Source organism: Lonchura striata, chromosome 3 (assembly GCF_050655825.1).
Source record: "Lonchura striata isolate lonStrDom1 chromosome 3, ASM5065582v1, whole genome shotgun sequence".
Taxonomy (NCBI): domain Eukaryota; kingdom Metazoa; phylum Chordata; class Aves; order Passeriformes; family Estrildidae; genus Lonchura; species Lonchura striata.
Genome location: NC_140705.1, coordinates 70,420,193 through 70,447,892, shown reverse-complemented (window position 1 = coordinate 70,447,892; position 27,700 = coordinate 70,420,193). Strand labels below are relative to the sequence as shown.

At 42.1% G+C, this 27,700-nt stretch overlaps 1 protein-coding gene across 3 annotated transcripts in view; it reads left to right on the top strand.

Annotated features, from left to right (window-relative positions):
- Positions 1–27,700, top strand: part of DISC1 (DISC1 scaffold protein) — a 228,949-nt gene that overhangs the window by 178,607 nt on the left and 22,642 nt on the right. For 2 of the 3 annotated variants that reach the window (XM_085576796.1, XM_085576794.1), the window contains one exon: positions 213–8,130. In XM_085576796.1, coding sequence (XP_085432922.1) covers positions 213–374 — 162 coding nt within the window. In that variant the 3' untranslated portion in view covers positions 375–8,130. Of the gene's footprint in view, positions 1–212 lie in introns of all 3 variants that reach the window. The other variant, XM_085576797.1, reaches the window with a different exon arrangement.

Genomic DNA, 27,700 nt, shown 5'->3' with positions numbered 1-27,700 from the left:
CTCATTCCATTTCATATTAATCACCAATTTATTATATAGAAACAGCTTTTTGTCTCTCTAATGGGAATTTGCTTTTAGGCAATGTCTTTGCACTGCAAAGTATCATATTCCCTTACTAATATTTTATTTTCCCTTTAATTTGATGCAAATTTGATGTAGAAAAGTGCAGTCAGCAGCAAACATGCTTTCTTTTCTTTTTCAACTTTCTGTAGGAGTTCTTCATATTTTCTGCAGAGTTGGGAGAAAAATGTGAAGCAATAAGTGAGAAATTGGTGCATCTGGAAGATCAATTGCGAAGTTCCGCCTGCAGAGTTGATGAAGGAGTTATTCATATCCTTTTTGCTATAGCTATAGATACGTATCAATCTCTGTAAGTATGCACATGAGGTACTTGCCTGTCAGATTGGCATGGAATGCTAGTTCTTAGTGTAGGTTAGATGCATTAAGAATGGGAGAAATTTTTGTCTTGCTGAAATGAGCATTTTTGTCTAGTAAGTTTTCCTGTAATACATTTTCACTGTGGTCTGATCCAGCTTTAATTGATTTAAACAGAAGTTAGTTCTTTGTAAATCAAGACTGGGCACTGAAAAGCCTTTATTTTACTGTTAAAATCCTTTTGTTGGTAGTGCTCATATAATTAAATATGTAGCACACCAAAAGCTGCATGGATACGAGTGTCCATGCCACCTGCATTTCCCAGCATGACTGAGCTGAACTAGATGCTACATTATTGACTCAGACTGTGTATATTGTCACCTGTAGTTTGGGGTTTTTTCTTTTTTAAAAATTGGGCAATGGAGGCATCATATGGCATCCTACAGATTATAATATGTCTCTTAAGACTCCAATGCAAGTAACCAGATAAGATACTGTCTTATGTACGCTTATCTCTTTCTGTGCTTTATCTGTCAGTTTTTCTGAAATTGCTTAACCTTTATGAGGAATTCCTTGGCCATTTTTTCAAAATCAAAGAGCACAAAGTTTTGTTTCATTTGTAACTTTCATAGGAAAACCTTTCATAAAAGGGATTTTATTCTTCTAAGAAAGGGCAAAGAAAGTAAGAATGAATGAAGCTGAGGAAGATGAGAGTACTGAGCTGGTTAGGTTTTAGTAGAGAAGAGCTGGCAGTTGACAGGATCATGAAGAAAGATAAATATGTTGAATTTGCAGAGATTAGCAGAGGAACCCTTGGAGACATCTGAATGTGAGTAGGGGTGATGATGGTGCTAGAAAAGATTCAGTTCTTGCTAAGAGAAGGTGGACAGTCCTACAGAGGATCATTTAGAGAAAGGAGAATAAATAGTGTGTGAAAATACCACTGTGTTTTAAGTAACTGGGCATCTATTACAAGTCATTGCAGCATTCCTATTCTGGAAACTTGGTTTCTTTAAAGGTAGCAGAAGGATAAAGTGCAAGGGGAAGAGGGAAGGAAGAATGGTGCCGGGGGAAGGGGATTTGGGTCAGAGGAGAGAAACCAGTCAGTAATTTGTCATTACTTTAAATGTTTATTTTCTATGCATTTTCATATACACACAATATACAGAAAGATTATTCAACATTCTTTTCATTTTATTTGCAGTGTTCATGCTTAGCTGCAGTTGTGTTTCTTTTCAGAGCTGTATGGGTGTGTCCTGTGTGTATGCAGAGCATCCAATTCCTTTCTCCCTTGCATATATTTATTCTCAAGTGAGCTTTCTCAGTGGCCCTTACAGAATAACACTGAGGGTTGGAATTATTGGTGCTTTGCAGGGGACTTAAGTTAAAACTGAACAGTCACATCTGATCATAGTTATACTTTACTAGGTAAGGTGAAATAAAAGCTAGAACACTGCATTTTCAGTTCCAGAAGATAATACACTACCTGTATGTGAAATAGTAGTGTTTCTTATGTTCTATGAAGCTTGGCTATTTCTTCACAGTTGTTGACACTGCAAGAGTTAATTAAAAAAATAAAATTAGTAATTGGAAATTTCAGGAGAGTTGCAGATTAGTCTCATTTTAAGCCACAGTTTTTTGATAGAGATCTGACTTCCTCTATCAGTAAAATTCAGCTCTTGTTATCTTAATACAGAAATGCAGTGTGTGATATCCTGGTCCTAGGAAGACCATCAGTCACAAAATAAGAAACCATGTTTAAACATAGGGATGTACAAAGAAGCAGTTCAGCAATTCAGCTACCCCTCATTAACATTAAGCTGCTATTTCAGAGGTAGTCCAGGTCAATGTGCATAAAATGTTACCATCTGGTACATATAATCACTGTGCTGTACTTCAAAAAGGAATAAGAAAAATGGTTACCACAGTGCTACAGACCTGTAGCTTGGTTTGTTTTTTCATATAAAGACTGCCTATAAAATTAGCTTTCACTCATTGGTAACTTGCCTGTATTGCAGGAACGAGTACTAAGCTAAGAGACAACAATTAGCCTCAGTAGAAGAATTTATTTAATAGATGAATCTGTTGTTTGCATGGTAATCTATTTGATTTTAGATAAAACTATTTCTTATCAGATACTGGACAATTATGCAGTTTTCATTAAAATCTGTAGAACTCTGAGAGCAGGAGATTAAAGACCTCCTTTAAGTAATGAAAGCAGGATAAATTTTTCCAAGTCCATTGGCTGGTTATTTTCACCCTTCCCATATTCGTCACACAAAACTGCCTTACACATAAATGTTAAAAAATATATTAGGTCAGAAATCTAACTGGGGGCTGCATAGATGTAAATTAGCCCCATGGTCTGATTATTAAAAGAATTCCAAAGACTCCACTGAGAAAAACAAATTCTTGATGCTCTCAAGCCATTTGCCAGTGTTTAGTGTGTGTCATAGGTCTGATTAATAATTAAGTTTGCATTGGAAGAAAAAACCCAGATGTTATTGTTTTTCATTCTATGTTTTGATGGCGCAGCACACTTAAATCAACCATGCTGCTCATCATAAGTGCCAGCACAATCTGAACAAAGGAGAAATCTGGTGATATTTCTTGGCCCTGAGATAAGTACAGACCCACTTCCAATTCTATTATTTATTGAAATCTTCCATAAAAACCACTAAACTGCCCTTCTATATATAAAGCATCAAACATAATCTTATAAACATGCAAATTATTCAGTTATGGTTGATCATTAATGAGTGTATGAAAACAGTCCACATCATTAATTGGAAAAAACAAAGGATAAGAGGTGACTCATTATGGTGTCTGCAGAGCTGATAAGAGGTGTTACTTTCCTGACAGTAAAGGCCTGGAATTCCCACTAAAATTAAATGGAGCCTATATTGCAATTTCACAGTCATTTTTTGTTCTTAATTAGTAGTTACATTTTGATAGACAATTTGAATGCATGTAATAGTTCCTCTTGGTGGAAATGCTTTGTTGGAAGAAAACCTGACTGTTGTATTATTACAAAAACAATCTTCTTTCCTTGTCCTAAAATGGGTATTTTAATCAGTTATTCTGAAAGCAGAATTTTTGTGCCTAAACATTGATTAAATGTTGCAGGTCACTTTGCTAACCCTTCACCTTTATCCTGCAGCAGGCTCCCATACAAGTCTTGCTTTACACCAGAGCAGGTGTTCAACAGAATCATGTAAAATTTAGCCCCGCCTGTAGCTCAGTGAGCACTCTTACTCTGGGTGAACCTGTAGGAGATTTTGGGATCCTCCAGGAGTCAGAGGTGGCAATAGCATCCTCTTTGATTTTATTTTACTTGACAGGAGGGTGAGCTCTTCCCACTGTGTGTCACACAGCGAACATGGTTCCACTTGTATAGTTTATGCTCTGATACAGGTAGGTCAGTGTATTTCCACCCAGGTGCTGCAAATTCTTTGCCTTCCATTTTCTGTTGGAACAAGCAATTTGAAAGTAGCTGATACTCAGACCACTGAATGGTTCAATTTTTCAATATGTAGCAGTCATTCTGTTTCAGTTTTTTGTTTAGTTTTTGGGGGAGTATTTTGGGGTTTGCATGGGAGGGGTATTATCTTAGTTTATAGAAATAACATTCATGGATGTGAAGGAGGGCGACAGTAATCAAGGGGGTAATTGAGAAAATTCTAATTGCTTGCACTATTCCAAATACCATTGAATTTTGTAAGGAGAAGTGATGGATTTCCAAAGGCCATTTTGCTCTCCTGCTGTGACACCACACAGAAACAGCAGGGAATTGCTTAGTATCTTTCCCTTGCTCCCAAGAGTGCTCTTCAAAAAGGCCAAAACCTTAGTCATTCAAAATACTTAATGAATTGTCTTGGCTCTTCACTGGCCCTTTGGCATGTAGCACACACAGTCAAAGAATTGTTTAGTTGGAAATGACCTTTTGAGATCATCTGGTCCAACTCCCTGCTCAAGCAGGGTCACCTAGAGGAGGTTGTCCAGTCAGATTTTTGAATATCTCCAAGGATGAACATTCCACAACCTGATTGTGCAACACAGTCCAGCGTTTGACCACCTTCAAACAAAAAGTCTTCATGTATTCAGATTCAATTTCCTATTTGGAATTTCTCCCTGTTGCTTCTTGTTCTGTCAGTGCACAAAAAGTCAGAAGAGTCTGTTTCCCTCTTCCCTGCCTTTCAGCTATACACTGTGAGCCTTCTTTTCTTCAGGTTGAAGAGTCCCACCTCTCTCAGCATCTCCTCATGTGATGGATACTCAAGTCCATTAAACCAGTCCCATGCTGGAGTCATTCACTAAGTTCTCTCTTATTGTGGAACCCACAAAACCCAGATGGGACCTTAGCGGTGCTGATTAGGGTGGAAGGATCATCCCCCTCTGCCTGTGTTTTTGTTAATCCAGTCTGGGAGGCTGTTGGGCACCTTTGCCTCATGACACATTGCTGCTGTACAGTTTATTGTCCACCATGACCTCAAGGTCCTTTTCTGCAGAGCTGTTTTCCATCTGGCTTAGCTGCTCCATGGGTGCTGGTGCCTGGGGTTAGGAGTGACACTTGCACATTGAGCTGAGCTTCTGTCTGCAGGCACTGTAGAGTTTGGCTTTTGGAAACAAGCAGAATAGTTAAACCAGATTAGAAACGAGAAAAGACCCAACCAAAAACCTATTTTCATTATTTCCTTTCTTCAATAATTAATTTCTTCTTCGGATGTCAAAAAGTGCAGTTACTTTCCAAAATCCCATTGGCCCTTATCTCAGAGCAGTAGTAATCCTTCATTGTCCTTCATGTCTTCTATTTTATAATTTGTACTCTCAGTTTCTAACCTTTCCTATAGGAAGGCAACTGATCAATAATATCTACTTTTTGTCTCTTTTTCCTAAACATCTGGGCTGAGAGATCAGAAGCTGCATTTGAGCAAAATGATCCCATTTTTTCCAAAACTTAAATAAGTCTTTACAGTAATTTGATCTGCTTTTTATCTGCTTGCAAATCATAGGCTCTGAGATAATGCTCAAGAGACAGAGTCAAATAGGTGAAAAGCTTAAAGCAAGACAATGTTAGACCTGCAGCATTGTTGAATTTGGGTATTACTTGTTCCCAAGTACTTTAATTAACTGCTTATTTGATACTGTGGAGTTTTTTTCAGTTTTCAGAGGAAGACAGCAGAACCAGAAAATATACCTAGTTGGAATTTGTTTTCACTCCTGCCTTGGATACTGGTTCAGTATTTGCAGCACTGGATAGAGAATTTGAGCATGAAGGACACATACGCATGTGGACCCATGCAAAGCTGTTTATTGTCATTTTTAAAATGGGTGAAGCTGTTTCTCCAGATATAACCTGTGTGTGGATAGAGATGCCATGCTCAGCCATATACCATATATTTGTCTTAGCCATAAAGGCTCATTTGAGAGTTACTTGTCTACATATGATTGTGGTGTTATTTATGAGGTTATTGGTACTTGCTGTACTTAGACTATGCAGTCATCTTTTTTTGTTGCTCCATCTTTCTGTTGGTTAACAGAGTTTTTCTTGTCTTCTTCATTTTCTTCCATCCTTTTAAGATTTCTCATCTGCTGTCACGGAAACATTTCAGTTTTGCTTTTTCTTTCTACCTGAAAAGAATTTTGTAGTTGCCTGGGATATTACAAGTAACAGCATGTAGGCAGAGACTACACATCAGAATTAAACTTCAGAAGGTTTATGGTGTCCATGGACTGCAGGATTTATGTTTGCTAGTTAGGTTTACAGCAGAGCCTCATGATTAAGTTGCAGAAGGGAGGAGAATCCAGGACTTAGAAGAGGATAATAATATTTCTTATTTAAGAGAAGATGCAAAGCATAATTAATTTGTTCTTGTACAGTGCTTTGTGATCCTGGGATAGGAGAAGCTTTGTGTGTACTGTCACTACTCATAATCAGAGACAGAAGCCCTTTAGATTAACAGAGCTGTCCAGAAATTAAAAATATGCATGAACATACTAAGAGCAAAACATCATAGCAAATGCATGTAAATACACATACACTAAGTTGAAGTTTTGGGGAATTGATAACAGAATCAAAAGCAGCCAAGACTTTTCAAAGACATAATAATGGTTGCCTGAAAGAGCTGTGGTTGGTATAGCTTTACCATGGTCCAGTCACAATTTTTCAAAAGTAGCAGCTTAGTTCTTAAAGTCACATAACCTGAGGCCATCTTTTTTTCTTGACATTGCATTAACATTGGGGTCAAGTAAAACAACATTTCCTAATGTATGAGCTCTGAAAAGGACAGACTGTCCTTGTGCATTATTATTTCTGTATGCTGTACTTTTGAAACCGAGTTGTTTCAGTGTCATCCTGTTTCACTTTCCTTGAAGTGAGGTTCTGGCATAATTTGATAACATACTGCTAGAAATGAACCAATTTCTGTCTTTTAGTGCCTTTGCCCTTCATCCATACCTGTCCAGGAGGCCTCAGTAGGGATGGGATGGGCCCTAGGGTTTGTTCATAGACTTGGTCATTGGTTTACCATTTCAGCAGGCTCTAACTTGCCTTTGCTTGCTTTCTTCTCCACATAAAGTAAGCTATAGAAGAGAGGATAAAATTGGTTTTCTCATTGAGCTTGCACTTCTTCCAACAATGGATAGTGTTGCTGATTTAAGATAATCAGCAGAAAGCCCAGTATAGCAGTAGTACACACTTATTCCCAGTCATAGCACAAAAAGCTGTACTGCCAAGGAAGCCTAGCCACTTAAAGGCTTGTGCACATGTCAGGAGTTGCTACTGTCTCTGTCAATGTCCTACCTTCATCTGCCAGTCTGTTCCCTGCTGCACCCCTTGTTGCTTCCAGGTGACACCCTCCCTCTTGTCATTGTGGAGCTGAGAAAGAGGGAAGTGGAAGGTCTCTTTTACAGGCTGAGACATTAACCACCAGTTTCTTCCTGAATTCATTGCAGGAACCCTGAACTAGACAGAGGAAAAAGAAAACGTGGAAAACTCTTTCTTAACCAAGTGAAGCACTTTATACTAACTATTGGATACTTTTCAGGTGGCCTTCTTTTAATGCACAAGAGTAGAACCTTGTTACTGCCCTCTTTGCTTTTCAACTTGTTCAAAGCATTCCCCATGGAGTCTTGTACAGCTTTATATTTGTGTGTTCTGCACTATAATTATAATGATAATTCAGCTAACATGAAAGCTTTCTGGAGGTAAGTGTAGCAGAAACATTTTCTCTGCTGTAAGCTAATTTTGCTCCTTATGTAGATTCCCACCCCACCTTGCCTAGCACATGTTGAGCTTGCTGATACCACACAAGCTGTGGTCACTTGGCATTTGTTTCAGGCTACTCTTGCTGCCCTTGCTACTGGGATCTGATTACCCACGTCTGTGTCTCTGACATAAAAGTCCACCCTCCATCCATTAGGGAATTACACCTAGTGCTGCTGCTTCCATGGTACACTATATTTTTGTCTCCTTCCTTCCTATGAGAACAGTATCCAAGCAGTATCCCCCATCCCCTCCCTTTTTGAATCTGCTAAATAATGCTACTTGAGAATTTGAGTTTGCCTGCATTTTTCTTTTGCTAGCAAGTGTGAGAAATGTATTAATATTTAATCCAAACATGTTGGAAGAAGTTGAAGCTACAATTAGATAGCCATGGCCATCTGTTGTGAACAGCAGAAGAAGAATGTACTTAATAACTTGGAAAGAGAAAAGGGACTGCCAATCACCTATAGAATATTCCTTAATAAAGCTTGCACAGTCTCTGCAGAGGGAGATCCAGGTGGTAAAGGAGACACTCCAGACCGTGCTGGTGCAACTTCAGTCAGCCAAGGAGGCAGGAGAAGAAAAGGCTGGAGACTTCCTGTGTGACAGCTGGTGTCCAGGAAAACAAGACTTGAAGGAATAATGAGCAGAAAGAGCTGGTAGGATGACTTTAATTCACAAAGGGCTGCTTTTAGTAACTGAATACTGTTTTACTAAGCCTCAGGGATCTCTTCTCTCCCCTGCATAACTAATAACTAAATCAATTATGGAGAAACAGAGCCTGGAGGTCTATCATCAGAAGTATGCTACGCAGCCTCATATGTTTTGGCACAGATTGGGAAACAGCTTTCAGAGCAGAGCAGCTCCTGTAAATGTGTAGATTACAAATTGATACATTTCAAGTGAGACTGCAAAGTTGCCTTTAATGTCAGTGAAGTGTTCTCCTTGAAGGCTCATAAACACTGTCTTCCTATACTCAAGGATTTTTTTATCCTGATTTAAAAATGCAGCATTAAAGCTGGAACATCTAGTATTTCTTGGAAAATAGCTCTAAGAATAATAAGAACTTTTTTTTTCCCTTTGGCTTTAACAGCTTTCTTACACTGAATGTATTTTCACATTCCTGCCAATAATTAAATCAATAGGGTGAAATTCAAGCTAACCATGTTCTTTCAACTGAAATTTGGACCTCATTTGCTCTGTGGTATTAAGTACAGTGGAGGTAACTAACAGCAGCCCCTATAGAGTAGTTTAACTCAATTTATTTAGGTATTAATATAAACTTTCTTTAGTATTACAGGGGTTGTAAAGCAAAAAAAAAAAAAAGGCTACGTTGGTGATTTGTGTTGCTTATATTTAAATATTTTATGAACAAGAAGTCATTTAAGTCTTTTTGTAAAGATTGTTACCATTACTTTGACCTTCCTTGTAAGCCTTCAGAAGGAATGCAGATTTTTTTTTTGCAAGACACGTATGTCAATATATGCACATGCATAGTTAAACATGTATTTTTATAGGAAATGAAAGCAATACTCAACTGAAGCCAACTGGATAATTGTTCAAAAGCATTAATGTCTTCAAAAATTCATTTGTACTTCTACTTTGATACCAGTATATCTTTGATACCATAAAAATCCTGTTGCAGAGGGAGAATTTAAAAAAATAATTTTTAAAAATACAGTAGAAAATATCTTGCAACTGAGTACTGTACTTTTTTGATATGGTTTTTCTGACAGTTTTAGAATTACTATTCTATGTCAGTTACTCATTTTATAGCCACGTTGTATTTTTGCAAATTTTGAAGGTCATTGGACTACTTCCCCACTAAGACCCAGTTCATTTTTTGTGTTTTAATGCTAGTTTAAACTTCTACCTCAATGTTAAGTATGGAAGGAGGGAGGAAAAAAAGTGCCAGGCAGCTGAGGATTATAATTGCCTCCAGGAGCATATGGTTGTCAAACCAGGGCAGCAGAGCTCAGGTGGTTTCTATAGTCATCAGATCCTCAGGGTTGAATTACAGCCCTGTAATTCAGAATGTGGTTGAGTCTGCTCATCGAGTAATATATGGGCCAGCATCCACATTGTGGTAAAGACTGTTGGAGCTTCAGCTTTCATGGACTCTGCTACTTGTTTCCCTAATGGAATTCTCTTGCTCTTTCTGCTTGACAAGTTTATCTATAACTCCATGTCCCTGTTCAATACCTACCTCCCCACCATAGCTCTGGCACTTCCTAAAGCTCCCCTGAACAGATGAACAAGGTGTTTGCCTCCAGCTCAAGGCAGGAGACAAGTGCAGTGGCACCCTGACATTCAGCCCACGCACAGCACCAGGTCCAAGGCAAAACCTGCCTGCCAGAAAGTACTCATGGGGAACCCACATGAGGAAGGAGAGCACTCTGACAAGATACAGCTCTTAAAATTGTTTCTTTAACATCCATAGAAGCTCCCTGGGGTTTAATACCACAGAGGGCCCAGGTACTGCATTTCCAGCTTTTATAAGGAGCTTTTATATAGGACCCTGACAACAGTCCCAGAGATGATGGCCAGTACACTAAACCAAGGTTTCATGACACCCTGCTCTCCCACCCTGCAGAGTTTTTTCCTTTTAATATTTAAATGCCTGCCATATAAACAGTTGTTAGGCCCTAGAAGTGCCTTAGAGCCAGGATCAGCTGCAGCTGAAGCATCTGATCTGCCTTCTTGCAGCAGCAAGGGCTCAACAACAGGAATAGGACCCAACCATGACAGGGGCAGGAGAACAGCACCCCCATTCCCACTAGCAAGGTTCCTTGAAGACATTCTCATAGCTTTTTGGTTTCAAACCTTCAGAGCACTACTGCATCTTAATATAAACTCAATTTAGGCAACCACTCTAATAAGACACTGAATTTCTAAGGAGAAGGGAAACTGAATCAGTCATCATTGATGTTTATATCTGTTAACATCTATTTTATATGTAACATGGACTACTACTCCTTTAATTTATTGTTCCATTAACTTCATTGTTTGTTGTGGGAAGTTAGAGCCAGTAACCATCCCTTTTCTCAGACACATTTGATAATAAGCATACTTTAAAAAAAAAGGTATACTATGCAATGTATCAGCTGCCTTTTATCTGTGAATGGAAAACTTTCAAATAAAGAGAAGTATGTTTTTAACTAACACAATGTCTGTTTGCATTCTGTGCAGTGTACAGCATTTTAGAAGTTTCATCATGGGGAGTGGAGGAGAGAAAAGGAGAAAGAAACCATGTGTGTGACTACTATTGTGCTGCTGACAGCAGTAATTCGTCTGCTTGGGGTAGCCTGTTGTGTCTTTTGAAAACAGTCTAAAGACATATTCAAGACTAAAGCCTGACAACAACATGTAGTTCTTTTCAGTATGAGAGGGACAAATAAGTATCACACAGTGAACTGTACAGACAGGTAAAATCTGCACTTGGGTCCCAGCCTGACTCAGTTTTGCTGTGCAGCTGAATCCTGCCTGCCCTCCCTCAGTTCCTCACCCATGGATTAGGGCTGAAGGAAGAGCAGCATGACCATGCCTTGGCTACAGCAATATCTGAGGTCAAAGTTATGCTCTTACACATATTCATTGCTGTGATGAGAGGTAGGAGAGTGTGCACAGTGTCCCAAGAACCAGTTTCGTACATTGTTGCTAGAATTCTCACTTCTGGGCAGACTGGTCTCCCACCACCTACAAACAATGAAAATCTCCTGAAATAAGTTCCTTTCCTACCCAGGTCATGTGCTGTCCCTAGACCCAAGTAGTTTAAAGCCCAGACCCAAAAGGTTTAAAGATTACATAGACAAATAAGGCTTTGTGTGTTTTCTTCTGCCACAGCAACAGAGTAATAAAATAATTTTGATTAAGACCATAAGACTGAGCCTAACCATTCACCCACCACTGCCAAGCAAGTGCACCACTAAAACACATATTTAAGTGCCACATCTATACATCTTTTAAATACCTCCAGCACTGGTGACACCACACCTCCCTGAGGAGCCTGATCCAATGCTTGACAGCCCTTTCAGTGAAGAATATTTTCCTGATATCCCACATTACCCTCCCCTGGCACTTAGAGTGCATCTTGAGGGCATTTCCTCTTGATCCTGTCACTTGTCACCTGGGAGAAGAGACCAACCCCCACCTGGCTGCAGCCTCCTTTCAGGCAGTTGTAGAGAGTGATATGGTCTCCCCTGAGCCTCCTTTTCCCTAGGCTGCTCCTCATCAAATTTGTGTTCCAGACCCTTCACCAGCTCCCTTGCTCCTCCAGAGCACACACAGTGGACTGCTCCAGGACAGCTGCAAGGTGAGGAAAAGTAGCTCACCTTTAGCAGTCCCTTTCATGTACTTTGTGGGAGGAGTAGTTGATTTTGCCCCCCTCAGTGTACAAACATGCTGTCAAGGGACTAAAGACTGAAGCAAGAAGAGAGCACTCCAAAGGGTGTTCAACTCCAGCCTAATATTTCTTTTCACAATCAATTAGCTAATCCATTATTTCTAAAGCATGACAGCTCAGGCTTTTGCTATCATTACTTGTTAAATCAAGATAAGTGCCTGTTTTCTAGAGCATTGGAGAAGGCACTTCAATAATGGGTCCCAGATAGGCAGTAGTGCTGGAGAGAGCTCCAGGGTGAGATTAGAATAATCCTCATGTATCCTCTTAGTTTACTATCCTATTAAAAATGAGACTGGGACCAAGAGATTTTTTTTTTTTTAAGTCTCAGAGATTAACATGCTACAAAGAAGCTCTAAAATATTGAATATTTTTCTGCACTGCTAAAGATGATAATACAAGTTTCTGGAGAAGCATTAAAAAATAATAAGAAAGGGCCTGTGAATAAAGGAGATTCTGCCTGAAACTGAAAAGCAGCCAAGCTGGCAGCCAGAGTAAAGCATTTCTCTCAAATTTCTAATGAAGACTTGGATATGAGGCCTGGGAAAAGAACATCTGGGGTTGAGTGAGTAAGGAAATGTTTGAATTCTGCACATGCATGGTATTCAGTCACACTTTCCCTATTTCCTTGTCTGGAAGAGCAGTGTCTTTGGGAAGGGGTTGTTGGGGCATTGTCAAAGACACATAATGTCAATACAACACTAGACTATTTGTTCTTGTAATCACCTGCAAAATTGAATAAATTGTTTAAAATAAAACCAGCCATACAGGAATACTAAGTGGCAAGAGAGAGAGAATATTAAACTAGTCAGGCACAGGTAGGAGACACATGATAGATCTCACTGGAGAAATAGAAAATTAAGAGACCTTTTCACAGTGACGATCCAATTTACAAGAAGAAAGTGACCTTGAATTTATTACTTCTCTGACACGGAGACTTTGAAACTCTGGAGGAAAGACCTCTCGTTTTCTTGTCAAAATAGGTTTAAGATTTTTCCTCTCATCTCAATCCCAAAACCAAAACTAGAGTTTTGTGCCCACTCTCCTATTTCCCTGTAGCAGCATCACTAGGGCAAGGCTCAGGAGCAGCAGCAGGAAGCCAGGCACAGCTCTACAAATAGAACTTCAGGGCTGCATCACAGTTTACTCCTTTAATTTCAACAACATGAGCTTCTGGAGCAGCAGCTGACTGGTTGACCCAGCTTTTTTGCTTACTTAGATGGGCAACTCTGAAGAGCAAGAACATGGCATTGCATCTGCACACAGTACAAATAAGACTTTACAAGCACTGACAACTCTGCTGTGCCCCCACAAAGCAAATGCAAGTGCGGTTTTAGAAAAAGAAGTACAAGAACCTCTTTGGAGATTAGGGCAAACTAATGTTAAGTTGTAAGACCAGCAAAATTCAGCACAAATAGCTTGCTAACTAAAGCCCAAAATGTGACCCACTCATGTCCTTTAGTATTTACATGGAGAAAGATTTGCCTACTGGTTGTTTCACCTAGCAGAAATCACAAAAAAAAAAAAAAAAAAAAAAAAAAAAAAAATTTTAGTAGGGAGAGTAATTTTTTCCCCCAGAAACAGTGAATAAAGCCCTTCTGCATCCTAGATGTAATGCAATTGATAGAGAAAACACCAGAATTCAGTTTTATACAGCCTGTATGATACCTGTAGAACTGAAGAATAATCACAGGGTTTTACCTTAAATATATGCATTTTCCTTACTAGCTTAAAAAAGAAAATAGAGGCACAGAAAAAGAAATGCTCTAATAAAATGGTGCTTAGCTCAGAGCAGAATTGGAGGACAGAACAAATGGATGTCAGCAAGTTGGGAAAGCCTATTTACCCATTCTCTGATCTTGACCTTCGCTCAAAAGGGCAAGTGTAACCAAATGCTAGGGAAGGCCTTCCTGTAAATCTTCCCCAGGACGCAAAGACCAAAGCTATTACAAAATGCTTCACAACCTGACTAGGGAGAAGCCTAGGGTTATGAGCCAAATTTCTTCCCTCCCATGTTCAGGCAGGTTAAATGGAGCTAGGGACACATGCCATGGTGCAGTACCAGGGAGGACAGGCCAGCAGAGGCAGTGCACCTGGACAGTGCTCCAGGCTGAGAGGCAGCACAGGCCCCTGCAGCATTGCTCATCATCCTCTGCAACAGAGGAAAACCCTAAGAAACCCAACCAACACCAAGCCATCAGGCACTGCTTGTCTTGGCTGTTTGTGCTGATCGATGTAGTGCTGCTTGGTTTTGTTAAATAAGAAAAAGTGAAAAGAGCACCCTGCCTCTTGCAGCCATACGTGATTTGTCATTGCTAATTTTCTATAATGAACTGTAGCAAGTGAAACCAGTCTCTCTCCATTAATCCTGATGGGAAATGTTTCTTCTCTGTCTTCTCATCAAGTACCCCAAATTCCTTGAATGAATATATGCTATAGCTGTACCAAGCACCCTACTGTCCTTGGAACTTCTCTCTAGTCTTGTGAACTGAGGGCAGCAACACAGAGCAGCTCTTCCAGCATAATAATGCTCCCTGGTTATGACATGGGAAAAATAAGGCATCACCAGCTTTATTTCCTTCTGTGTGGGGTTTTTTTAATTATCTGGAACTAGAAATCTAGTATTGATTTGGTTTACTATAGTGGGGAGAAAAGGGGGGAAAAACAAACAAAACCCAATGAGCAATGTTGTGTTCTGAAGGAAAAGTAAATCACCTGGTTAATAGTCTCCTGTTCTGCAGCCTTAGTTCTTGGGCTTTAGGAAGTTCTTCCCACAAGATAGATTGAGGTCTACAGAACAGTTATTTAGGGATTTCTTTATTCACTTCCCCCATAAATTGGTAACAGAGCCTGCTTACCTTTTGCAAGACATATTAGTAAGCTTCAAGTTTTACCTCAAACTGTTAGTGGTCACTGGGAGTTGTTGTTTAGCTCTAGGGGTTGAATAGAAGAAAATATTCCTAATTCCTGTACACAGACAGTCTAAACTGACCAAACTAACAAAAGTGTCTGATGTCTTATGGTCAGGAGCTCCCAGAGTGCTTATCCTTTTCTCCAGTCAGTCCACTCTGAGGTAAACACTCAGGCAAACACATGTGCTCCACATTCTTCCCTCTAACACCTTTAACATATGGTTTATGCACGTCCTTAGTGGTGCACTGATTTGAAAGAAAGGAGCAAACTTCATGCTGGAATTCAAGGCTTTTTCCCCACTGCTGGTAGTCATCTTTTCATTTCAGCTTTCCTCTTTGATCTTCCTGCACAGCATCCTGCCTCTGCCATGGGCTGGCACATCATCTCAGGGACACGGGTGGTGGTGGCAGTGCTCACCCCTGCACTCGGCACATGTGCAGGGGCACACCCCCCTCCTCGCATGCATCCTCCATCCCAGAGCATAAACAGAGCCCAGATGCTTTACCCTCTCTCCTTTGGGTCAAAGCCTGCCAAAAGCCTGATGCTCAGGGGAGGCAGGCATGCTTGTCAGGGAGTGAGGATCCCCAGGGCTCAGGTCAGAGAGAGCTGTTTTCATCCAAGCCTTGCGCACATCTGCTTCTTGAGAGGCTGAGGCCAGCCAGGCAGAGAGCAGAGCCATTTGTCTCTAACACCCACACCAAAAGTGTCTACTAGTCTTCTCCCTATCACTGCAAAAAGCACTGGCAGAACACCACCAGACAGGCAAGAAAGTTCAGTTCCACTGGTAGAAGGCAAAAGGTACATTTTGGCAGGCAGGGGCTTGCCCCAGCAGCTCCCTCGGAGGAGTTAATCTCATCACAGAACCACAGTAAGAGCTACAGGACCCTGTCAGCCCCACACATGCCTGAACTGGAAGCCCAGGATCTCACAGGGGATTATCAGCTACAGCAGTACATTCACACACCTTCCTTCCCATCTTTGCAGAGGTAAAGCAAACTCATCTGCCTGGAGATACAACAAAAGCAAATTCAAAAGTCAAGGGTAGCCTGGATCTCCACCTGACCCTACTAAAGCTGGGCTGTGTGGGCACGGGCTTTCAGCACTGTATCAGCCTCTGCTGGAGTTAACACATCAGTCCTGGGTGATTACTGTGAAGCTCAGTTAGTGATCATTAAAGGCTTTAGAGATAGAGGAGAGATGAACCTCTCATGCCTTATAGGTGACTCCAAACTATCCCCAAATTAGCAATTAGAAGTGTTACCCAGTGCTGAAGGTAGATGAAAGGGCAGAGGTCCTGGTCCCTTAGGGCTTTTAAGCACATCAGTGATTTTGAGAATGTCTGAGTCTCCAGTAAATTTTACCAATGCCCTTAAAATAAAAACATTGTATGCTGTCAAGGCTGTGCAAGGTGAACTTTCTGGTGATTTTTGCTTCACTCATGCTAAGATGAAACCCACATGCCTCTGATTTTTGTGAACTCACCACTCACCAGTCAAGAGTAAGGTCTCCTGTCCAGTCTGTGGGTATCCTCTAGGCAAGGATGTACTGTGCATCAAGCACAGGATGTTCACACCCTTTCTTTCATGTATGTCTCTGACTTTGCTTACCAGGTTGGTTTTGAAAACACCTCCAGTGCTTCAGTGAGGCTGGGGGTAATTAAAGAGGCATCATGGTCCTCTGCAGTTAGGCAGGGCTTTGCATAACCCTGGATTGATGTAGAGGAAATAAAAGCTGTAGACATCTCCATGAAGCATTTGGCATAGGAAATGGCAAAATCCGTGCAACTACACAGACTGCAAAAGTCAGCACCCACTAGAAGACTGGCCTTCCCTTGTGGCTTGGTGACAAGATTTCAACAATATGCCCTTGTAAATATCAGTGGACCACTGAGTGCTGCTTAATTCTCACCCATATTGAATACATTGCCCCAGCAACTCCCAGCCAGTGACCAAGAAGTTATATCAAGAGTCACCAAAAGGTGAAAAAACTTCTCTGTGGAATTTGGGGGTAAAAGTAGGACTTGGCAACTTTTACTATGCCCCACATGGAAGAGCAGTGTTGTTCTGCATCTGGGAGGGAATGAGTTTCAATAAGAGCCCCTAACATGGATGCATCCAGCAAGCATCCCCTTTCCCCCAGCCTCAGCTACTCCCTCAAGGGTCTGATACTGAATTTCAGTTGCTCTTTCTACCTTCTGATGCCCTCTGAAGACCTTGCCTCCTCCAGGATTCCCCTTTCCCCTATACCGCCTTCTCTAGGAAAGAACAAAGTATAAGAACTTAAACAAACAGTGGTCAAAAGGAGAGCTTCTCCTGCACTTAAAAATAAGCATTCCCTCCATCTCTAGGCTAAACACTGGGTCTTGAACCAAACCCCACCTGCCCTTCCAGGCATCATTTGCAATCTGACAACTTTGAAACATAAGCAATAGCTGAATCTGAGGAAGTGGGGGAGGGACATGACTAGAAGATCTCCAGAGGTCCCTTTCAACTGCAACCATTCTGTGATAAGAGAGGGGGAAAAAAAAATCCCAGAAAGCAAACTGCACTACTTTGTTGAGGTTGAGATCTGCCAAGTGTTCCCTGCCACTTCTAATCACAAGTCAAAGTAATCCTTTAAGAGGTTTTGCTTGAGGGAGCATTAAAGTGTGCAGGATCATGTAGAGTTCTCCAAGGAGAGTCACAGAGTGATACCAGGAAAAAAATGCAGGCAAGAGGCACACCACTGACACGGCTCCAACGTTCTGCTATTAAAATGCTAGAGAAACCCGAGATTAGACAGACATCGACACAGGTTTCTTGTAACAGCAGCCAGTGAGTGCATTCACTTCTAAATTGCATCTTCATGAGTGGCACTGACCCAAATATAAGGTTTAAGCCCAAGTAACAATTTGCAATTTACTTTTGGAGTAACAGCTGATCTGTTTAAGGGAAGCTTGACCTGAGGTGACAAGAAAATAGAGTTCTAGTGTCTGCAACTACATCCCTACAGCATCTGAGCTCTGCTTAGGATCCTTATGTGCCTTTACCCTTTGAAACTGGTATATGATGGTCCTCTCTAAGTTCATCTCTTTGGTACTCATAAAAGAGCAAGAATAATGATATTTGACCCAGAAACTCTGCACCAGAAGGTAGGCATTGCAGCAGTAAAGTAAAAGCCTGGATCTTTATGCTCAGGGACTTCAGCATTTCAAGATAGCAGCAACAACACAATTGGACTCGCTAAAAAAATTCTACCTAAGTTGTTTTTATTTTTTTTATATATATTTAATCCAAAACAACATTGTGAACATTTTCCCCCCAAATGAAACTTCACAGGTTCATTGACCAAGATAAAAACCTGTGTCCAAGTGCGGAGAGAATCCAAAAAACAATGCCTCCCTACCATTTGCCTGCTCTGCACAGGGATGTCCTGCTCAGAGTTTCCTCTACCTATTGCCCATTTCTATTCTGCATCCAACATTGGAGGCCCCCTTTACATTCTTATCCTCTCTACTAGTTGGTAAAATGAGTGGTATACACTTGCCAAGAAGCAATCCAGTCCAAGACAGCAGAGAAACCTTCTAAGCCACCCACTCAAGGGCAGGAGTAGGGAGTTTGCCATTCCCACCACTGTGTCTCAGCTTCACACAGAGAGGGATGGAGGGACTGTCTCACCAATGACTCACCAAAACCAAGAAAAGTGAATGTAGTGATTAGTAAACCTCAGTTCATTGGCAGATATACCACATTTCATGCAGCAGTCAGGGAAGAGATTGTCTAGATGAGGGCAAGATAATCAGGAATGGTTGGCAGACTGCAATTCCCTCTTTGTAGGGCACAATATCCAACCCACAGGGCCATTTCCTCCTTCCCTACCTCGAAGACCTTTGAAACTACTAGTTCCTATCCGCATATAAAAGACCCTGTTTTCATCATGACATGGGCTAATTAACTTATTCTGACACAGCAATTAGCTGGTAAAAGTAGGTCTACATTTTCATACTTAACATAAATGCTGTAGTTTTTGCTCAGTGTCATGGAAGCTTTTGAGTGTGGCCGGGCAGCCTTGCTGCACTGCACTGCTCCATGATACCAAAGAGTGGCTGTGCACAAAGTGACAGGATGCTCCATGTCAGCAGGTGCAAGGGGACACAGTAGGACTAGGGAAAAGTCCACACCTGCCTTAGAACTCCCTCCACCAGTGAATCTCTAATATCTTGTTGAGCCAAGTCCTGCTTCAACACAGACGTGTTTTGTATGAAAGCTCTGGCACATCCCTATCTGTGTCAGACAATGCTTAGCCAGTTTTAAAGTAGCTCTGTGATTCTAGGAGCCTGTTTTGACCACAGCCATGTCACAGCAGGTGGTGCCAAACAGTCTGCAGAGAAGGAATAACAGCTCTATTGAGCCCCACTGAACCAGGGAACAGGATACACATCCCCAGGAGTGCTGGCAAAGCAGCACTTCACATGCCATTTTGAACCACACATAGCAGCTTACTCTGCAAGTGTGACTGGGTTTTAAAGCTCAAATGCTCTACACAACATGATATTTCTCCTCACCTTCCCCCCGCATTCTCCACCCTCGGGGCCATATTTCCCTTTTCTCCATTTCCAACTTGGAGACTTCTGATGAAGTTTTAGTAACTCTCTTGCTCCTCATGAGCAGTAGGTAAGTAATATTGAGGAACAACCAGTATCTTCAGCCCAGAGCATATGCACTATGTGACTGAGACAAAGAGAATATTCCATTTATTTTTATTTCTAAACTTTGTGAGGGTAAGGAACACTGACTTTCTCGGAAAAAGCCAAAGACAGCTGTCCCTTTCTAACACCCATCAGTCCACACACTCTGAACTAGGTCCTGCCGTGGGTTGTGTTGAGAAGGGCAGGGCTGATTCTCTGCACCCCTCTGCTGGGTGTCTGACAGGTGAATCAGTCTAGGTAGATCTCTCTCTTGCCTCCTCCCATACCTCTCGCTAGTGGTACTGAATCCCAGTGCCACCAAAATTAATGACAATTTACAGGCACTGCTGTCTGGGACAAAGGTTGGCCATGCTCTGGATCAGTTCCTGGATTTTGGTCTGAAATAAGAGTCTGGGCAGGGTACTGGGAGGGGTACTGAAATCATCCATGTTTAGCAGAGGAACACATGAAGTGTGCTGAGAGAAATCCTGTTGTTATAGGCCATTATGAAGATGCCACCATCTCATAGCAGATGGCAGCATCACATGCTGCAGCATTTTTTAAGTGCTTTATATGCCAGGAAACAGTCACATCAGCTTAGCAGTTCACAAGCACACTGAAGTTCAGAAATTCATTTACTGCTGTTTTAACTCTTCCCAAATGGCACTTGTGAGCCCTGCTGCCCCTCCAGTACTATATGGCTATTTCCCTGCCCCCAGTAAATGGAAGATGCATTTTATGTGTTCTTTTCCCCCAGTGTGAGTTCCTAGAAACACATGATTGTTCAGAAAGACTCTTCAGGTTTACTCCCTGGCAGAGCTTGGTTTTGTACATCTTTAAGGAAAATGATTTGACTAGATCCAAGGTCCAACAAGTAATGGTTACAGAACCCACAGAAGAGCGACCTTCACTAGTGGGCTGCCAACAACATTAGTAATGCAAACTCTGTAATACAAAAAAGGGTGCAGTCAAATACTGAGCTGGTGTTATCAGCTGAAGTTGTTCCATTGCTGCTCTCCATTAAGCCTGAACTGTTGAGTACCAGACGTGTTAGATAGTCACTTCACAAACCCCTTCAGCATCCTCAGTTTCAGGAGGCATGAAGAGTGGTCAATATCTTAGTGAAAGGGTCAGTTATTTAACCCATGTCATTATGCCTTGATGTTGATAATTTTCAAATTTATCTTTCCACCCATTTAATGTGTAAGGTGTTATAACTTAGCCACAACCTCTTGTTGCAGGTGGATATGTAAGTAGTCACACTCTTCAACAGATTCTTTAGAAAATATTACTGTTCCATGAGCTTTTGAAAGTGTTCCCTCTGTCCCAGAAGAGACATTAGCAAGTTAAAATAATTCTCAAATAAATTGTTACTGTCAGAGATATCTGAGCAATTACCAAAGTCAAGAGGGAGAGCTGGGATTCAAGCAGTGGAATGCCAGTGAGCAGCCTGAGCTGAGCCATCTCCTGTGGGGACCGAGAACCTGAAATCACAGTGTTAAGACAGAAAATCAAGAATGTTAGAAGTCAAACAGATGAAGTGGACTGAGTTTAATCCCAAAGGTGAACAATGTAAAGTGTGATCAGTGATTTTTGTTAAGATTGCTTGCATTTGCAAGACCAACACCACAGTAAGAAAATAAGAACATGTAATTTCCTCGGGTATATTTAAATAAGTCTCTGATTATGCTGTGCCTTAAAGTGAGTTCAAAGGGTGGTAAAGTTTTCCTGGCTCCTAAATGTACAATTGAAGCTCCACTCCCTAAAAGATAAATTATCACCTGTCAACCGGAACACAGACTGAGGAAGGGCAGCAGCACCTTACTAGAAAGGTCCTCCTGGGGTTAAGAAAAAAAGCCACATGACATGTACTAGCACATCATAAAGCACTACCTGATAGTTCTGTATTTCTTTAGCCCAAAATGGCCAGGTCCCATGGGCTACAAATTCATGGATTAGTATAATCCATACAAATGTAATTACAGATCTCTATGGCTCTCAGCAAGCTCTGCATACTGGCTGTGTGCAGGACTATGAGTACTTCTCTAATCTCATTTTCTGATTTTCTTTCCTCCCCAAAAGAAAATCAAGTCTTCCTTTTTCCAGACTAAAGTTTGAGGCTTTTGATCTCTCAGGATTGAAGACTCTGTTGCCTACCACAGAAGCTTATTTTTCTAATCTCTTCCTCCATATCCCTTTTAGTCTCTATGGACACAAGAAAATATTCAGGACAGACATCAGGGAATGAGGTCTGTGACATCAGTCAGATTTTAACTGCAGAGAACAGACTTAGCACAGACACTGGTCTGAGTGCCAGGTGTGGACGTACCTGACAAGACCTGGACATTGGGATTGCTGCTGTAACACAGGTGTTTGTAGCTGGCCCGTGCCAGCAGGATGTACAGAGCACAAGGACCAACTCTTTGCCCTGCCCTCCTGTCTCAAATGCCTTGTGCAGGGGCTGGGCTGGCCCAAGGCACTGCAAGCATGGGGGCACAAACACAGAGGAATGAGCATCACCCTTCTCTTCTGCAGTCAGAGAATAAAGGGGCTGCTTTTCAAGAAGGAAGCGATCTCCCTGGAAGGCACCATGATCTGAGACACATTCCAGTGCCCAGCCCAAGAGGAGGAAAAGCTTGTTTTACACCTGCCTCTGGCCTTCCACACAACTAGTTCAGATAGCTAAAATTTAGGTAGGATTTTAGGTAGGGTTTTTGGGTGCCACAGCTAAACCAGAATCTTTCTTGTCAGACCTGTGACCTGCCTCTAGAACACCCATGAGGTCCACAATTTTTGTATTTTCTCCACCAAATTTGCTTCAGTTCCTCCACTTGAGGCCTGGCCCTGTATTCAGATATTCCCAGTGATGAAGAAGATCACAGCGCTCTGTGATGCTACTGAGGAAGAGCACTGATTAAATTGGCAGCTCAGCCCAGCTCTGGTGCCCAGTTATTCTGGGAATGCAGAGGAGGAAGGCAAGCTCCAAGGCCAGTTGAGCATCTCTCTTATCCAGCATCTCTGCAGGAAGCCCATGGAGGCCACGCAGGTAACGAGTGCCAGCTCAGCCCAGAGGCTGCTCCAGGAACAGGCAATTAAAAAGCAGCCACCAGGGCAGCCTGTCACCCGCGTCACTCTCCCAGATGTCATGTGGGGATGTGAATGCCAAAAAAGGATGCCCTTTTTGACAGCCCCAGGTCTCAGCACTCCACAGTGGATGGGCAGCTAGAGCAGCTCCCTCTCACACAGACAACATACTCCATCCCCACACTGCTGGGACACCTATAAGGGGCAGAGGCAGAGCTTGCTTTCTCTGACCTATTACATTAATGGCCCCTGAGATGGAGACAGACAAGAACTATGCCAGTTAATAGCACTTGTAATGAGGGAAAGAAACAATTCTTTTTCCAGTTGAGATCGATAACAAGGCTCCCATGGGTACCAATGGGAAGCAGATTAGGACTGTTACAGGAAATTAAGATGCACACAGAAGAGTGTAGAAGGAACCCTGGAGTTTCAAAATTCTTGTAGCCTGATGAGAAATTATTCACTTATTTTCCCAGGTGTACTTTAAGAGAAGAGGCACATTTGGCCATGTGGAAGAAATGCTGCGCCATTCACTGCTTATGGGTAATCTGCTCATCTTTAAAGCTGTTCCCATACTCCAACAGATGTAAATGCAGCTATCATTCTCACCTTCCTCTCCAGGTAATGTAGGCCTCACTTCCAGTGCACTTCACTTGGAAAACAAGTAGGGACCCAGTATTACCAGTGTATTACCTTGCCTTATTACCAGGGTACCAGATGCAGTGTGTTCCTTTAGCACAGACTCAGCTCAGAGGTGGGAGAGCTGTGCTGGCATCTGAACCACAGCAACAGCTCTGTTGCACAGATGCCAGTAGCCCTAAAAACCCAGCTCAAACAGGGCTCAAGGCACGCTGGAGAAGAACAAAACTTTTTCTGAACAGAAAACATTTTCTGCAGGCAGAAAAGTCTTAATTTCAACAGCCATGTAATGGTTGTCCTGTGCAGGGCTAAGAGTTGTGGTTTTGGGTCCTTTAATGATTCTGTGATATGCTCCCAGCTGGTTAGAGCTTATCCCTTCCTAGTCTATACTAGCATCTCCAGTCTGGAGTCAGAGCTTCACCTCTCACATGATGAATCATATCTCCCAGCAAGTCTCAATGGCCATGAAAGCAAAATCACTGCCAGCCTGACTTGTCCTCTGCTTTCAGCCCAGTCAGCAGCAGAGACAGCATTCCCTGCTCAGGGCCAGTTCTCTCCCAGCCCATGTGCTCAGGGCCTGCTCACCCTCCCCTCACATGCAGGCAGCCTCTGCCATGCCAATTAGCATCATTTGTGATTTTTCTTCCTGATAAGAACAGAAGCATTTGGGACAGAAACCAAACAGCCTGCCTGACTTCACTGAACAGCCAGGTCCCAAACAGCTGATGCTGCATTATCAGCAAGGACCACATCTGAGTACTGGCTCATTAGTTATCTCTCCTCTGGCCATTTAGAGCAAAATGAACAGAAAATGTTCATGGTCTCTGAAGAATTGCTCCTTTCCAAATTCATAGCTCACCTCTGTTTTCCAACACCTGAAAAACATTTTCTTTCTCCAGGTAGCTATAGGTTAGGACAAGCACATAGTTCAGTTTAAGCCATAAGAGTGTAGTTTACCATGGTAATGAGCTGAACATTTCTGCCTGACAGCCCAGTGAAGCAGGTGGCATTTACAGACCCAGAAGACCAGAGTACAGTGCCACTCCAGGCTGCTATCACCTCCCAAATTGCGCATGGACAAAAAAACCCCACAGATCAGAACTTACCCAGATACCAGCATTTCAAGTGAATAAACAGGACTGTCTTTGTCCTCCACGGCAGCTCCTTACTGTCTGCACCCTTGGCTGCCAAATGTAATGGCATAACCAGGGCACTGGAGTAAAGACTTTATTTATCTTTTATTTGTAGGAATCCACAGATAAAGCAGAATAGAAAAAAATACTGCTCCCCTCCCAAACAGCAGTAAAACCCTGTGATTAGACTTCTCTGAAGAGCTGCATCTCACTAGCGTTTGAGATTCTATCCCAATAAGAATACAATGGCTGTGTTTCTCCTATATTATCTCATTCTGTTTGTCTTGCAGGAGCTGAAGAGGCTCTACTGATCTTGAGGAGTCCTCAAGCTTCTCACTGGTTTCTAAGGAAGCTGCAGGTGCTATAAGCTGTGGGGATGAGGATCCTTTAGGTCAGGTGCTTGCATACATAATTTGAGTCAAGTTTGTTCCATTTAGCAACAGCTCGGATTGAGGCTCAGGAAGTCAGCTGTGAGGGGTTGAACAAAATGACTGCAAAGCAGAAAAAGGCTTGGCAGTCCCAGGAAGAGCCATGTCCCAGAAGGCCTGGGAACAAGCAGAGTCAAGAGCAGTGCAAGGTTGTGCTTTTGACCATCCAGTGTTACACTGGAAACAGCTTCATTTTAAAGAACTAGTTCATAGAAGATACTCAATGAATTAGTGATGGCAAAATCCTGCAAGTGCCTCCAACTTTTTAATCTGACTTTGAGTCCTTTCAGTTTGATTTCTCAGGTATTGTTGCACTTCCTTGAAGTGCCTGGAGAAGAACTTCAATTACACACTCTTGTTGCCTCTCAAAAGTCAGCTCAAGAGTTGTCTCCTGTATTTTCTCTTTTATTTTAGTTATGGTGAAAAGACATCTTTCAGAGTTATTTTTGAAATGCTGACATAAAAGCCCATCTAAGATTAGCAAAGTACATGCTTGCTATACAGCTTTAAGGACTCCAGCAAGCTTCTCCCTTATTTAGCTGCTATATTCAACTCTAACACCGCACACTCTGTCTTACTCTTACAGACACCAGGAGCAGATGGAGAACAGAGAACAGAAAGGATGCAGGGGATACCCAATTCTTTACCATACAGAACAGTAGTAAGTTTCAAGTGAGAGCTCTCATCTGTCTCAAACATACACCATAACTGCAGCTGGTGAGGGAGGAAAAATGAGCGTTTGTAGCATACAGGTCAGAGGCAATATGGCCCTCTTGGCCCTCCTTCGTTTTGGCTCAGCCACAGAACATCTGCAACAAATTAATTTCCCTTGGTGTGTTGCAGCCCCCTTGCTGCACGCAGGCAGTGTGTTCAGCATCTGCTGCCTTTCCTCACAAGTTCATGGTGTACTTTCAGCCAGTTGTCACAGCACCTATGACTGCGGGCTTTCAAAGTCTTTCACAACTGTGTACAAGATGGATCTTCAATCCCAAAGCTGACACAAGACCTCTGTGTTAAATTTCATACACTGTCCAGATGAGAAATTGAACTTGGCTCTTCCTACAAGGTAAGCTAGGTACAGAACTTCAAAGGACTCACGTCCCATCAAAAGCCATAACTTTACATCTTCCAAAGGAGATTGGATGGGCAAGTCCCTACTTTGGAATGCTTTTATAGGAAAACTTTGGAATGCTTTTTATTTTGAACATTTATACTCTTCCCTACCATTCCAAACCCAAGGTAGCATGTAAACAATTTCATTGTACTACACATTTTTACTGCCACAGAGCAGCAGCTGTAAGTTATGAAGGAACAATTGTTTTGAAATTGCTCACCAGAAACCCATCAAGAGCAGTATTGTGTAAAGATTGGAGTTTTTTTCTCAGAAGAATTTATAGCTTAAAGCATCTATTTCAGAAAGGGTGTCAACTTTTGAAGATCCTTTCTCATACATGGTGCAAAGCTCTGAAGAGCGTGATGTAAACAGGAAGAGGATGCAAGGTCTATAAACGCAGAACTGCCAGAGATTGACGTGAGCTACAGCAAGTCAACAACTTTTCATCCCTTAAATTCCTACTTCTCAAAGCTTCCTGCTAGACAGACCCTTCCTCCTTTGTTAGCACCTCCTGTTCAGTTTCCTTTGCCACCAGCTCAGAGGAACACCCTGCAAACATACCTCAGTTGGGAATTAACTCATCCAGCACTGTGTGCCAGAGAGAGGAGATTTCTCTTTCCAGGATGGGGGACACAGTTCTGCATATTAATATGCCATCATTGCTGGGAGGTGGCTAAGGAGCCTTGAAGGCAGGAAAGTAACTAGTGAAGGGTGGGGGAAAAGAAGCCAAAAACTAAACCTGGAGTGCTCACTTGCCAATAGGCTGTGGTGGCATGCAGCATCCCTCTGGAGAGCAGGGCTACAAGGCCAAACCCATGGGCAGGAAGAGCTGCCTCCAAAACCTGACCTCACACTGAACCAGCTGATTCTCTGGGGAATTACACTAGCTGACCCTGATAACCCACCTGCTAGGATACCTTTGGTGTGGTCCCATTCTCAGCTGGGTTTGGGCCCAAAGCTCAGCAATGCCACCCCCTGGCTGCTGAGGCAGAACATGCCCTTCCCTCTGCTTTTGTCCAAGTTTCAGTTTTCACCAATGGGAATTGCTGCTGTGGAGCACCACAGTTTGCTCAAGGCTGTGGTTACAGGACACCAGTAGAGCTTATGTTTTTTTCATTTACTTAGCCTGAAATAAATGAACAATCCTGGACAGGAAATCCCAAACATTAAGAAAAGGGTCTGGGATAGCTCTCATGGGTTTTCCTCTATTATACACATTGAATCCCTCTATTATATATGTGGAGAATTGTACTGCCCCTTTAGCACGTGAAGCGTCTCAGATCTCGCAGTTAAAATCTCTCTGCTCTCTAAATGCTTCCTCCACACACTTTCTTTTCCTGGCTGTTTCTCCAGTACGACTCTGCATAACTTGGAGTTTCATTCTCACCCAGTAGTTCACAGTAGGAAAAGGTAGAAAACTCTGAAAGATAAGAAGAAGAGAGGCTTCATGCTCCTTTGGCAGAACTAGCAGGCCAAGAGGTGATCCTGTGCACATGTTGTGCTCTTATAACTGCAGAGCAGCTCATGGTGAGCAAGAAGAAATATACAACAAATAATCAATACTAAGAGATACATCACCAGTAGTATTGCCATTTACAAGGTGTGTGCATCTGACACTTTGTACAAAGAGGCAGCAGACAGCATTTCGAATTTCACTGGTAATACAGATATGAATTGGCCTAGCT